Genomic DNA, 14,450 nt, shown 5'->3' with positions numbered 1-14,450 from the left:
TACCAAAAATAGGCACCAGTTGATTCACATGAGTGGAACCCTTTCAATGATGCTTCACATGAGAGAAAGGGGTCTCTGCTCTGATCAACTTTCAGGTTCAGGGCCAGAGATTTAGCTTTTGGGTTTGAGAACCCAAGCAGTAATTTTAAAAAGTCTTTCAATAAATACACAAAGAATGTAAAGGGCATGGACACTGAATTGGATTTACCAATTGACTGTGCTTTAGGTCCTATTAACTAGTTTGATTTTATATCTATATTTATCAGCAGTTGAACTGAAACCAATATTAAGCATCCAGTCTAAAAAACAGAAGAAAAGGCTTTTGGGTACCAACAGTTTCACATATAACAATAAAAACAGCTCTTCTAGTATAGTTCTTACTATTAGAACTTGAAAGAAGAGTCAAAACAGATTAAAGATCGGGAATAACCTCTTCTGAACTAGTTCAGTCTCGGTGTACCTGCCTAGCAGATAGCCCAAACAGTGCCGTCTCACCTTTCTTCTTGGAGTTCCTGTTGGTGTTTTTCCAGCAATTTGTGTTGTAGCTCTTCCCTCTCAACAGCATGCTTTTCTGTCAGGCTTTTCAGCTGCTCATGGAAACCACGTTCTACCTCCCCCTTTTCTTCTTGCAGGGTCTGCACCAGAGCTCTCATCTTTTCTTCCATCCAAATCCCATTCTGAACCAGCGCCTCCCGTTCTCGGTTAAAACTCTCTTGTACCTGCTCCAGCCTAACCTGGAGCTCTTCCTCATGTCCTAGCTTCAGCAGTTCTTGGAGATTAGCCTTTTCCTTATCAAAGCTCATCTGTAAGTCGTTTCTCTCCTCATTATGTTTACAGTCAATCCTTTCTTGTTCCTCTTTGAGCATCGCTGTCTCTCCCTGGAGTGCTTCAATTTGGTTTCTAAGGGCACTTATTTGCTTTTCCATGGTTTGTCTCTCTTCATTATATTTCTTCACCATGTTTTCTTGCTCCTTTTCACAATGGGTCTTGGTCTCAACTAGTTTTTCATAATTGCTCATCTGTGTTAAAAGTAAAATGCAGTGGTTTATTTTCTAGCTTACAGAGGAGCAATATTCTCATTTGCACATTAGTGTCTTAAACTGCCTTTCCTCACAGAAGCAGAATAGGAACGTTAGAGCAGTCAGCTTGATTTCTTAAAGTGGCAAGGATAATATTTACACATATACAAATGAAATTAACGTTGCATGTTTTTATGAAACCAACAAAAGAAAGCAGGGTCCCAACTGATTTTCACGAGTCAGGAAGGGTAGGTCTAGACCAGAGTTTGTGGTCCTGTTTTAACTTTAGTCAAAATCCTTCAGTTAAGCTTTTCATTGTTGATTCACCAAGAAAGTAAATATATTAAGCCATGCAAAAGAAAAGATCTGCTCTTCAAGGAAAAACTGATTCCCAGAAGCAGCAAACTATTGTGTCTCTCCCCTCCATGCTTCCTATCCCCAATTGTGGGGGGGTCATCAGTTTTGTTAGATTACAAACTCTCGGTGTCTGAGACTCCCTTTTACACAGTTGTATTGTATGTATGGATGCAAACTAGGTATATTTTCAGCTGGGAAGGTGGGATAAGGAGATAGTCTGAAAATCCCCACACTATCACAGGATGGGCCACAGTTTAATTTTGCCAAGCTGCTTAAACTTCACTTTTATCAACTTTCCATCCAATAGGAGAAAGATTAGAGGCCAACCCAGACACACAGCTGGGGATTGCAGGTAAATGGCAGCAAGAAAATGAACATCCAAGGCCACGTCCCTCCCAAGGGAACCATGAAGAGGTGAGGGAATTTCCGAGACTTTATTTGTGAATGAAGATAGCTTACTGTGTCTTTGAGCTCCTGTTTCAGATGCTGTAGCTCCTTGTGGTGTTGCTCCTTCATTCGTTCTATAACCATTTCTGCTTCTATGCTCATATTTAGTGGATTGCAATCTTCAGAACCAAGCCCTAAAAAAAAAAGTGTGTGTGTTTTCGTGAAGCCTCAAGTGACCAGATGTTCAAGCAAAGCACCTCACCATCTACTCTCCTGGATTTATTGAAACTCAAGGACATCAGTGACTACAGCAGGATTCTGTAACCGTGCAGCTCAGGCTCAAACCATCCCAGAGGCACCTGGGGCGAAGCAATGCCAAGCTTTCATTTCAGTCTCAATTCTTAACACAGTGACCGTCTGCTCCCCAGCGGCAATTCTTCCCCGAGGTTAAATATCAGAATGGGGGCCCCACTCCTGGGCTCTCACTGAACTACCCACAGTGCAGCTTTGGGGGGAAGGGGAGGACGGAGGTGCTGTAAACCTTGCATTAAGCTCCCCTATACACTCTCCCCATGCTGGAATCATTGGGCACAGACCTCATCAGCCAGTGTCAATCTGAACAGCCGTCAGACATCTTTGACTTCTGCTAGCTGAAGCCATAGCCAGGAATCATTGCTGCATATGGCCACTGGAGCAGTTCTCTCTACGCCAGCTTCATGTCACCAGAGGTTCCACCTTGAAAGGGGGCAGTTCTCCCTGGACCAGATAGGTCAGCTCTGGGGCCTGGCTTGGCTGGCAGCTTGGCATACAGCAGCTGCACCACACTAAAAGAAATGGCCCATCCTCTGCCTGGTCTCATGTTGCCTTGCTAGGGTGGTGGACGTGGTGGTGCAGGATTAGATAGGTACAAAAAAAGTTAGCTCAGTTTAGTGAAAGAAAATATACGTGTTTTGTAGATTAAGGAAAATAAAGGGGTTTTAGCAGCCATGAGAAACTTTGAAAATATAGGAAGAAAAATGTACTTGGCAAGATCAGTCGTAAAAATGCTGCGCTCAAAATGTGACGGATAAGAAAGAGACGCCTCTGACCACCAGGAATGGCACCCTCTAGTATGCACAGTAAGGAAAAGTTGCTCTGTGTTGCCCCAGGAGTGACCCCGAACACACCAATGTCATCCCAGAGAAAGAGGCCCAGCCACAAAATCTTGTCTACTCAAGGCTGGCGAAGGGGTCAACGCCAAACTGCCCTAGACTGGTTCTTGACTAAAGGTAGCAATTGGCAATGACATCACTTGTCTGTATGAAAAGCTGAGCTCTTAAAGGGTTTGTTACTAGTACCTGCCTGATCAAGTTGGACCCGCCCACATGGGTTTGAGTACCCCTGGGTCTAGTCCTTTCGTGAGTATTCTGATCAAATGCTCATGACTGTGTGGTGCTGTATGGGTGTTGTAATAGCTTATTATTTAGGCTTTTAGACGTGCTTAGAGCAAGTGTATAAACACCATTTGGCTTGTACATTTAATAAACGAATTAACAGTTGACTTGGTGGTGTGGTAATATCCTACCCTACTACGACTGCTGATAATTCCAGCAGGGGGACTGCTCCAAGTGTTTGAATATTTGGGATTTCCTGATGTCAGAAAGTTTCAAGTTGTGCCTAGTTCTGGAATATCAACTCCCATTTAATCCCTCTTGTCACAAAAAACTTCCAGAGCTGAGAGTTCTCTATAATCCCTTCACTAGAATACAGCAGAAGAGCCTACTCTAAAACACCTAGAGGAAATATCCTTTACCTTGGTCAGGCTCCACACCACTGCTTCCCCCATTTTTAATGTCAAACTCCTCATGCAGTGAGCTTTCCAGAGAAGGCCTAAATATTCTGCCTTGAGTACGATACTCTTCCAGCTCAGACTGGAGTTCATCGATCTGGTCTTGCAGCTCCTGAGTAAAAACACACCAGAATGAGAGAGAGCAAGTCACGGGAACAGATATATTGCAACACACAGACTAAATGACAGGACATTCAGAGTGGTTTACTTTACGAGATTGACTTGCCAAAAATCCTGGAGTAGCCCAAGAACAGCACTAATTATCCTCCCATCCACAAGACTTATGGCTGTCCTTTTCCAAGTTCCAACATGCACAGGTAACTGAGATGTGTGTTTACTCACTGAACTATCACAGCACATTCATACTGAACGTACACTTTGCGTATGAAACATATGAAGCGTTAATACCCGACGTTCTGGCCTGCTTCCCACTGGTTGTTACCCAGGATACAACGTAGGAACCTTTCGAACATAATTGTGAAATATCTGCAATCACTGACAGGGGAACCACCCTTCTGCTGCGACCTTGATATGAAAGTTACAGGCTGTGGTTCCCTCGCTACACATTAATTCATTTACCATCTGTTACTTTTGTCCAGTGGCCAACAGGATACCCTGACTCTTTGTGCCACATACGACACACTGAGCACACTGCATTAGCGTTTATTGGGGCAAATGAGTACCTGAGCTAGGATGCATGTACACTAATTCCTGTAGATTTGGAATATGTCCATGAAATCAACACCGAAATTTCCCTCCCCCAACCTCCTTCCCAACACCTTCAGAGTTGACAGTCCTTCAAAGTAGCAAGCTGCATATTCACATAAAAACATGGAGAGGCAAATATTTGGCCCGCAGAAATCATCTGTGAGAAAGCGGGTATGAATGTAACTAGTTCTACAGGGGTTTTGGCTTTAGCTCCCAAATTGGTGGAATCTCCCAATGGTAGCAGAGTGACATTACTGCTGGGGATTAACTGTCATCTAAACCCAGGGTATTCCTTGTGGAACAAGAAAGCTCATCCATTCTGCTTTGAGTGTTTGCAGCCACAGCAGTCCTTAGAAAGTGGACAAATTAGAGTAGATATTTTGGGGCACAAATTACAACAAGAAATTTGAATCAGGGTGGGTTGATTTAAATCACAGCATTTTAAATCATGATTTAAATCAGCACGCAGAAAACCTTGATTTAATTTTAATTGTGTTTTGCATCTGTACTTCGTTATTTACCTAAAGAAAGGTTGAGTCTGATTGGTTGGTGATCTGTAAAACAACTCAACACAGCCTTTTCGCTATATTTGGCGCTTCCTTTTGCTAACCAGGAGGATACACTATATCTATAAACTTTTATTTAAGCAACTGTGTAGCATAACTTACGTTTATTCAGATTCTTAATTTTTATATTTTTTATTATGTTAGAAAATTATAAATGATGCATCTCTTATTTACCAGATGACTGTTTTCTTGCAATTTGTGTCCATCCCTATTTGGATGGAGATTCAAAATCAACTAAAAATGCATAAAAATGGTATTTTAAAATTAAATACACTGGATACATGTTTTGCATTTAAAACTAACTGATTTGTTAAACAAAAGAACTAGTTTTATCTGTAGTTAGCGAATTGAACAGATTGTTTCTAGTCATGTCTTTCAAGATTTTAGAACGAATAGATCTCATCATCTCACGCCGAGTTATTATTCAGATTTGAAGCAAAAACCACACACACACACACAACCAAAAAACAAGCTTTCCTGCTTTTTTAACTCCCAACAGGTTTCTTAACTTGGAATTCGCTCAGGGGTTCTCAAACTTCATTGCACTGCAACCCACTTCCGACAAAAAAGTTATTACATGACCCTGGGTGCGGGGAGAGAGGGCCGCAGCCTGAGCCCCACTGCCCCGGGTGGGGATGTAGCTCGGGCTTCAGCCCTGGGTCCCAGCAAGTCTAATGCTGGCCCTGGCAGGCCCATTAAAATGGGGTCGGGACCCATTTTGGGGTTCCAACCCAGAGTTTGAGACCACTGAGCTAGTCAATGAACTGAACTAGTTGACTAAACTGAAATGAAGAAAATATTCTCTCTGCACCTGCAGAAGAGGCTGCTGCTGTCAAAAGTTGGTTAGCACTTCAGCAAACTCTGGTTCCAGGTGTTAGCCAGCGACGTCCGTCGGTTCACTTTCTTTACAGGTTGGCAGCCAACGTGTACTGCTTAGTATTGTTTTTTGTGCAGTTTAATTTAAATGATTTCAATATACTCTCATATGTTTAGGTCTTGGCATGAGTTGTCAAGTTCAAATTTAATTTCAGGTCGCTTTTTCTGTAACCATCATGTGTTTAAATTTTAAGAAATCTGATTTTTTTTAAATTTAAAAAGTCAATTTTCATCCCCCCTGGATTACAGGCACAAGATTTCAGGCAAAAAAAGCTCCTTTTACGTGCAACTGTTCTTTCGCCCTTCTCTTGGACAGCCAAAAGTGGTAGCGAGTTTCACAATGTGAGACCCAACTTGTTCCAAAGGCTAACAAACAGCCAGAAGGTAACTTTTGCCTGGAGCTGTATTACGATTGGCTAACAAAAAAGGCTTCATAACCCAATCTTAATGATCTCTCAAGGTGCTCCCCTTTGGCATGGTTATTTTCCTTGAAAAGCATCAGCTAAAAGAGGGGCTTTTTGATCAAAAGGCTTGCATTGGTCTAACAACGGGGGGCCATTATTTAGCTTATAGAATAGCAAACTCACCTGCGTCTTATTACACACGGCTCTCGCTTCCTAGGAGAACGCTGTGTCAAGCACAGAACTGAGTTCCAGTGCTGAAGTTGGTGTCTCCCACCCTTTGAGTCACTCACCCTGCACTGCTGTTCATACTCGTTTTTCATTTGTACCAATCTCTCCTCCTGCAGGAAAAACTCGGCACTGCCGGGATCCAGGTCGCCGAACTACAACACAGCATGAAAGCAAATCTAGTTAATCCTGCATTGTGAATAATCCTGGAGCTGAATTCAAGGCCAGGCCCCAATTCCCAGGCATTCCAGTCAGGCTGTGTTTTATTTATATAGAAAATACTGTCAGAGGGGACAGACAGCAAGAGATCAAAACAATTTCCTAGGCAACAGACCAGCTGTTATTTCACAGTCCCGCATGCTCATTTAACTAACTTCAGTTCCAGTGGGTATTTTGATTTTTAGCCAAAAATGTATAATGCAACTATAAAAGTACCTATCCTGAAAGGGTAAGCTGATTAAATGTAGGAATCGTTTATTGGATTAGAGTCTCAGAAGATTCTACAGTTATGTCTTTTAAGAATATTGACAAATGTGAAATAACCAAGAAGATCCAATCCTAAATTACAGTGCAGTTTATTATAACATGACCACCTGAATAATTTGTTCACCCCAATTTTTAGCTCAGATTTAAGAGTGCAAGGGCTCCTAATGTCGTGTCTTTATTTAAGGCAGGATCCCAGAAAAGGATCCATGCAAGTGTGTCTATGTGACTCCCTTTCTGTGATTAGGACCATAGAAAACCAGCTCCGCAGGAAAGAGACTGTTTCCTCTGGGATTTGGAAAAATGCTTCACCCACTTTAGGGTACTATACAACACAGCAAGTCATTTGCTGATAATTTAGGAAAATATAACCTATAGTAACACTCAGCCACAGTTCTCAGAGTAACCAAGGTCCACTGTGGTCATGTTCACAGTGAGGGTCTCCTGCTCGCGGTTAAATCAGCATCAGACAGCCACCCTTAAGGAATTTGCTCTCTATTAGACAGGCACAATGGAAGGAAGGGAGGCTCACCTTCTCGGCCAAGACATTTTCCAAGTTTCTTTGCAGTTTGCTCGTCAGGCTCTTGTACTCTAACAGCTTCTGTCCAGTCTCCAACAGCTCGCTCTCTAAACGGCTGTTTTCCTAAAGGAGAAGTGATCTTAAAGTTCTGGCATATTTTTGTTTGTTTTAAAAACTTTCCAAACACTGATACCTAGGAAAGTCCACAGTGAGTCAGGTCAGAAGGTACATTTGTCTTGCCCAGAAGTAGGCCCAAGCCTGGATTCTGACACAGATACTGGTACAAATGTCAGTTGCCAACAAGAAGTGTGAATTTGTCTGCTGGTAAAAAATGGAAGACCCCTCTTGTCACACCAAAGTCATGCACGGGAAGGCCAGAACCTGCAAGCAGCGTACAAAGCAAAGAGCAACCTCTAGTCCTGTCTTGAGACACTTCTCCCTAGTTTTTCCTGCTTTCCTGCATGCATCTGGCCAACAGCTGCCTAAGGAAGAGATGACAACCTTCCAGGCAGACGAGAGGATTGACATCAGCAATATCTTTAAAGGCCCTCCTTCCCCACACCCAGAGCTTGTTTGCATAGAGCCTGCTCAGCTTAGTTTATTTCTGCCCAGTTGAAAAAACAAACTATGAAGTTTGAGAGTAAAAGTTGCCCGATCTGATTGTATTCAGACTAGAACAAGATCTGTTACGAGTTTGCTATTTCTAAAAACATTTTGGAAAGGAACCTGAATCTGGGGCTCAAATACACATGGCCCCAGCTCAAAAAACACAACCCTGCAGTCAGACTGTTTTGAGAATACAGATCCAATTGGAGAATTCGTTTATGGGGGGTTTCAAAGCTGTATTTTCATATGTCAAGACCTTAGCAGTAAGCTGTTTCCTCTGCTAGCTGGTGGCCAGATGATAAAACAGACAGCCATCAAGCAGAATTTACTCCTGGGGGAATTCTGCACCACTATGCATGCACATAATTTATGTTCCCCCGCAGATTTCTTTGCTTCTCTGCAGAAAAATGGATTTTCTGACAGGGAAGCAAAGGGAACCCACAAGTGCAGTCATGTGACCCTCCCAAGCAGTATGCTTTGGGTGCCCAGAGCAGCAGGCAGAGAGGTAAATCACTGTGAGGGAGGGGGCGGGACTGGGGAAGACCTGGCTGGTGGCTCTACCCTGTGCCCTGCTAGTCCCAGCTGGGCTGGGGAGGACGGGATTTCCTCTGCATCCAGGGCTGGGTCAGATCCACCCCCAGATTTCTCCCCAGCTGCAGAAAGCTCCGGCACCCATCGCTCCTCAGCTGCAGTGGGAGGGATTGCTGTACAGGGAGCTGCTCCCCCATCTGCCCAACCCCCATGCATCCAGATGCCCTCATATCTAGACCCTCCCACTGAGCCTCACACTTCTGCACTCAGGAACCCCCGCCGCATGAGCCCCACTCCCCCTGCACCACCCCAACAAGCCACCCGCACCTGGATCCCTACCCCACTGAGCCCCACTCCCCCAGCATTTGGACCCCCCACACCCAGAGCCCCCTGCCAAGCTCTATCCCTCCCACACCCAGGCCCCCCCTGCTGAGCCCCAACTACGTTCACTTGGGCCCCCTGCAGAGTCCCATTACTGTTGTACCCAGAACCCCCCCAACAAGCCCCTGTGCATCCAGACCCCCCCCCACCCCCAGATCCGCTACTGAGCTGCCCACATCCAGCTTGACCCAGACAGAACCCTCTCAACCCACATCTGGATCAACCCACATCTGGATCCCCCCACACTAAGCCCCTCCACACTTGGATCCTGCCTTGCTGAGTCTGCCCACACCTGGTGCACCTGGCACAGAGGGGCAGGGCCCTGGAGTGTTTCTGGGGCAGGCCCGGTCCTTGCGCTGTGTCAGGGTTGGGTGCAACCTCACTGCTGAGCCTGTGTCCCGTGAGGGAGCTGCACAGTGATCCCCCACCTCTGTGCAGCCAGTGGCCTGTGCTCCCCAATGCCATGCTGGAGCCTCCACATTTATTTGACAAATAAAATGTGCAGAATTTTAAAATATTGTAGGCATATTTTTATTTTCAGGTGCACAATTTTTAATTTTTTTGGCGCAGAATTCTCTCAGGAGTAAGAATTGTCCATCTGGTGTCTGGGTTGACCAGACATGTACACGCTGCATACCACAGCTACAGAGTCTGGGAGCCTTATGACATCTAGGCAACAGTCTACCCAGGCAAGTCAGAAGAACCCTTTTAAATACACCTATACAATTCATGCTGCTAAAGGTAATTTCAGCCCGTACAATACACACAGTCATTGATTCTCTTAACAAGGGCTAAGTGACAAAGTCTGCAACTTCAGCCAGCCCTTTGTTACCTTTAGGGAAAGGGTGAGCCGGTCACGGACGTAGTTCTCTTCCGTTTTCACCTTCTCAATCTCCCGCTCCAGCTCCAATCGCTGTTTGCCAGCCTGCTGCAGGATCTGCTCTCGCTCCTTCCGGAGTTCATTCTTTAAAGCTGCAGTGCGTTCTTTGTACTCCTCATCCAGCTTCCTATTAACACAAGAGAGGATGGGAGGATGGTAAGAAAAGTGGGCAAACACCATTAAAAAGCAAGTAGGGTAGAAACAGTCACACAGAAGCAGCTGGGTCTTACACCAACAACCCCTACACAAGAAAAAAGACTCACGGGAGAGAAAGCAGTGATGCACAGATCAGTAACATACACAGCCACCAGCCGTACTGTACAACGCTGAGCGACAGCCACATCCCATGCTATGTTCTGCATAAGCCGCTCCGTTTTTAGGATTAAATTGGATTTCTATCTCACCGATCCAAATCTTAAAGGTAGAGTTCAACTAAAATTATATTTGTGGAAAACAAAAATGTAACACTTCCTGCCAGCTAATCAGGAAAGCAAAACGAGAGCACGAAAACCAGGTGCGAGGACCATGATGCCAAAAAAGAGGGAATTGTACAGATGGAACTGGGTTGCACAGAATTTGGAGACCTTTGGTACTATAGAAATGGGTGGTAGGAAAGTGGAAGACAGGAAGATTAGCCAAATTGATCCTGAGCCCTTCAGAACGTGCACACACGCACACACTTACTTCAGCCTGAAGTTTTTCTTTAGAGCCACACACATGCAGCAAAGCAATTATCTAATTTTTATGTACAACCAACACTGTATACACATGCAATGACCGAACAAAATAGAGAGACCTGTGCTCTCCGATCACTCCGGCCCCCTTCAGGTAGCGAAGGCGGAAATGCAGGTGGGCTGCCATACCTGAGGTTGTATTCATTCCGGCGCTCTATGGTAGCATGGTGGTCGTCAACTTCCGAGGCCATAAGAGATTTCAGTTTTTCAGCTTTTTCCAAATCTGAGCGCAGCTTCTCTTTTTCTCTCACCACTTGGTCAACTCGCTCCCTACCGAAAGGGAGGAATCCTGGATTATACGCCCTTTCCTGGCTCCCCAGCACCCAAAAAAGTCACACACACATTTCAAGACCTGAGGAATACCCAGTTTTCTCCCCCACTCTACATCCCTCCTGCCTCCAGGTCATAGCCACCTTCCTCTTTGTGAAAGATCAGATGGGTTTGTCCCATCAGTTCTAGTTCTTCATCGGCTCGGGCACAAGTGCATTGTTGCCTCAATTTGTGCTGGCCAAGACTGACGAGCCTAGGAACTGCTCTGGAGTAGTTTAATTTCCTGCACTGGTGGAGCTGTGCCACTGGGCCAGGCCACCTTCTGTCCCATTCTTTTGTTTTCACTGGTTTGATTACCTCTGGCACCTCACTCTTGTGCTGTACCCACCTGGCAACTGGATTTGTTTTTAATTACTCGGTCTCTGTTGGATTGGCTACATTTGACAGCTCCCTTAAGGGAGCTCAATTTTCAATTTGTTCCATCCCTCTACTGGTAATTCTCATCCTGGAGTGGAGGTAAAGTAGAGTGGTTGAAGTGTACAGATGAGAGCTTACTCCTTTGCACTTTGCTGGAGACAGTTCTGTCCTTGGGGTCTTTTATTCAAAATCTCTTCCAGCACAAACCCGAATGGCAATGTAGTGAAAGGAGATGGGACCCTCCAAGCACTGGCAAAGGGATGACTATCATGCAACTGCAGCTCTCATCAGGCCTGACAAACTCACTATACCTACCACATTGCTGTCATGGTATTTATCCATAAAGAATGTTGGGTAAAGTACCAAATAAAAGCTCGTAGAATGCTGGTCATCACAAGCATTGAGAGATGTATGTATGGGTGTCATGCAAGGAGTTTCAGAGTAACAGCCGTGTTAGTCTGTATTCGCAAAAAGAAAAGGAGTACTTGTGGCACCTTAGAGACTAACCAATTTATTTGAGCGAGCTGTAGCTCACGAAAGCTTATGCTCAGATAAATTGGTTAGTCTCTAAGGTGCCCAAGTACTCCTTTTCTTTATGCAAGGAGTTGTGTCTATGTGCTAAAAATGTTTAAACTAGGTAACCAGGCAGGGATGATAAACAAGTTTTTCCCTGACAAAGAAATGTTGAGTGACCTGTCTGCTCAGGCCTTTGAGGTAAATTAAGCACAACACAAGGGGAGATACATTTGCACGTAAGTCAACAGGAAAAGCCAGATTGACTGGGGGATGTGAAATCAGCCTGGGAAGGCACCAGAAACAAGAGCCAAAGGGGGTTGTCTTGCGTTTGGGAGAACAGAAGCAGAAGCAAAAAGATTTTTCTGATGCATTTCACGAGGAACACTCCTGGCGGAAGGGAGTGATTCGTGAAAAATCTGGCTCCTGATTTGACTGAAAATCAGCAAGCTCTGCAAAGGACTCTGAGAAAAAAACTGTTTGAGACAAAGGGTACGTCTACGTGATCGATCTATCAGGGATCGATTTATCGCGTCTAGTGTAGATGCGATAAATCGATCCCCGATCGCTCTGCCGTCGACTCCTGTACTCCGCTGCGGTGAGAGGCGGAAGCGGAGTCGACGGAGGAGCGGTGGCAGTCGACCCTGCGCCGTGAGGACGTAAGGTAAGTCTACCTAAGATACGTCTACTTCAGCTACGCTATTCTCGTAGCTGAAGTTGCGTATCTTAGGTCGATTCCCCACCCCCCCAGCGTAGACCAGACCAGAGGATTGTAGTCTGCTAAAGTTATGTCTAGACTCTTAGAAGCGTATTCTACTTCTGTTTTATTTGTAACCAGTCCTGTTTCCACTATCCTTACTCAGTATCACTTAAAAAAAATCCATGTTTGTTAATAAATTTGTTTTTCTTTTATCAAAAGTAGACCTCAGCGCTGTAATATTAAGCAAAGTGTGAATTCTTAGCTGAATCAAACAAGCTGGGGTGTACCCTGCCTCTCTGGAGATAATGAACTTGGTAAGTTTCTTTGAGTGTCCAGTAACAGGACTGGATACTCCAGGCGTAGGTGCTGGAACTAAGGGGGCTGCAGCACCTCCTGGCTTTCTATTATAAACATGACTTACAGTTTGGTTCAATGGCTCACAGCACTCCCACTATACAAATTGTTCCAGCCCCCCTGACTCCAGGGGAACAATCTTCCAGGGGCTCAGGACTTGGAGTGCACCAAGTGTTACCCGTCTGGCAAAGGACAGGCTGGCAGAATCCAGAGACGTTTGTCGGAGGCAGCTAACAGACTGGAGTGACAGGGAGCTGCACCCAATTCAGCATGAGCAAATCTCTTTTTCGCTGAGGCAGAAGGGTAACAAAGTGTCTCATGGTTCTGAGAGCCCTGAGAAAGTGTCAGTTTTGTACATCCCGTGTTCTTGCACTGCATGACAAACCCTACATAACACTAGAGAACCATAACTAGTCATCATCAGCATTCAAGGCAGCAGGCATCAAATCTCACCCTCCTCAGCACAAGGGCCATAACTATTGACGTACCTTGGCTATTACTGTTTCCAGCCCTTTAGGAACAAGCAAGAGAGACGCTCAAGAAAATCCTTGTGTGGTTTTGGTTTTTCGGAAGTCTGAGGGCGCTTTTCTGAGGGCCTTTGCTTCCACTGAGGTATGTCACTTCCCAGACTCGCAATACTCAGGCTAATGAGAAGTTCTGAGGTGCTGACAAAAAACCCTCAGGTGCTTCACAAGAAATACAAGGTTTCACACCATTTTAGGGAGATGTTCTCTGAATTGTGGAGTAAGCAAACAGTATCTAAACTCCTGCCTGGCCACGTAACTAGGACACAAGGGAAATCTGATGGAGACTGAAACCCTGCCAACTTACAGTAAATGTCTGATCTCCATTTTGAAGCTGGCCAAGGCAGCCTGATGGGTTCCATTCTTGGTTATCAGGAGCTCATTTTCTAACGCCAGAGTCAGCTCTGTTAGGTTGACCTTTCCATCCAGGCTAAAATCCAAGGCCTGTAAAACAGCAACAAGTCAGCACAACAGGGCAACCTTCCCTTCTCCTGTAGGAGCATAAAATGAAGGTGACAATAGAAAGCTGGGGAGGCCTAGAAGTGGCCTGCGCTTGGTGGTGAATCCGTTCTGAATGACATCTCTGCAGGGATACAGAAATTTAGCCTCAACTCCCTCCCAAAATTAAATCCATGCTCTGGCAAAGGGGAAGGAGAGAGGCACAATTTCCTATTAGACACAGTAAATCAAGTGCACCCACGACAGAAGTGGCAGATGCATGTTTGTTTACTGTGGGTCTCAGCAAAATTGCATTTGTTTTTAATTTAAACGAGACAAGATGGAGGACTGAAAATAATCTTCCCAGATAAGAGAAAAAGTCTTGCAATAAAGACAACTAGAGAGGTAGGTTAATTTGTGCATGATCCCTTAGCTTCAATTAACTTTTGTATTTTATAGTAAAAACCTCACCTTAGTTAGGTCACAAAGCTCATTGCTAGTAATGACAATGGTGGAAGCCTAACCTAACAATCATTTGATGGGCCTCGAGTTATACTTACGTTAAAACAAAGTGTTTTACCATACTTAAAATTATAAAATATACAGTATGTAAAGACGACAGAAATCACGTTAATGCTAATAAAACCAGATAGGAAAAAAGCTAAAAAATAAAGTAATCAAGCAGCAAATGAAAGAGAAGTTAAGGAGCTATGTTTCTCAAATGCCCGT

At 44.7% G+C, this 14,450-nt stretch overlaps 1 protein-coding gene across 2 annotated transcripts in view; it reads right to left on the bottom strand.

Annotated features, from left to right (window-relative positions):
• NIN (ninein) overlaps positions 1-14,450 on the bottom strand; it is a 90,495-nt gene that overhangs the window by 31,004 nt on the left and 45,041 nt on the right. For both annotated transcript variants that reach the window (XM_077819669.1, XM_077819670.1), the window contains exons 8-15: positions 13,591-13,727; positions 10,635-10,775; positions 9,724-9,898; positions 7,386-7,496; positions 6,436-6,525; positions 3,556-3,703; positions 1,836-1,957; positions 496-1,019 (exon numbers count right to left, since the gene is read on the bottom strand). In XM_077819669.1, the coding sequence (XP_077675795.1) occupies positions 496-1,019; positions 1,836-1,957; positions 3,556-3,703; positions 6,436-6,525; positions 7,386-7,496; positions 9,724-9,898; positions 10,635-10,775; positions 13,591-13,727 (1,448 nt within the window). The remainder of the gene's footprint in view (positions 1-495; positions 1,020-1,835; positions 1,958-3,555; positions 3,704-6,435; positions 6,526-7,385; positions 7,497-9,723; positions 9,899-10,634; positions 10,776-13,590; positions 13,728-14,450) is intronic.

The sequence above is a fragment of the Eretmochelys imbricata genome, chromosome 6 (genome assembly GCF_965152235.1).
Source record: "Eretmochelys imbricata isolate rEreImb1 chromosome 6, rEreImb1.hap1, whole genome shotgun sequence".
Classification (NCBI taxonomy): Eukaryota; Metazoa; Chordata; order Testudines; family Cheloniidae; genus Eretmochelys; species Eretmochelys imbricata.
Note: the sequence above shows the minus strand (reverse complement) of the source record. Positions and strands in the feature narration are given on the sequence as shown.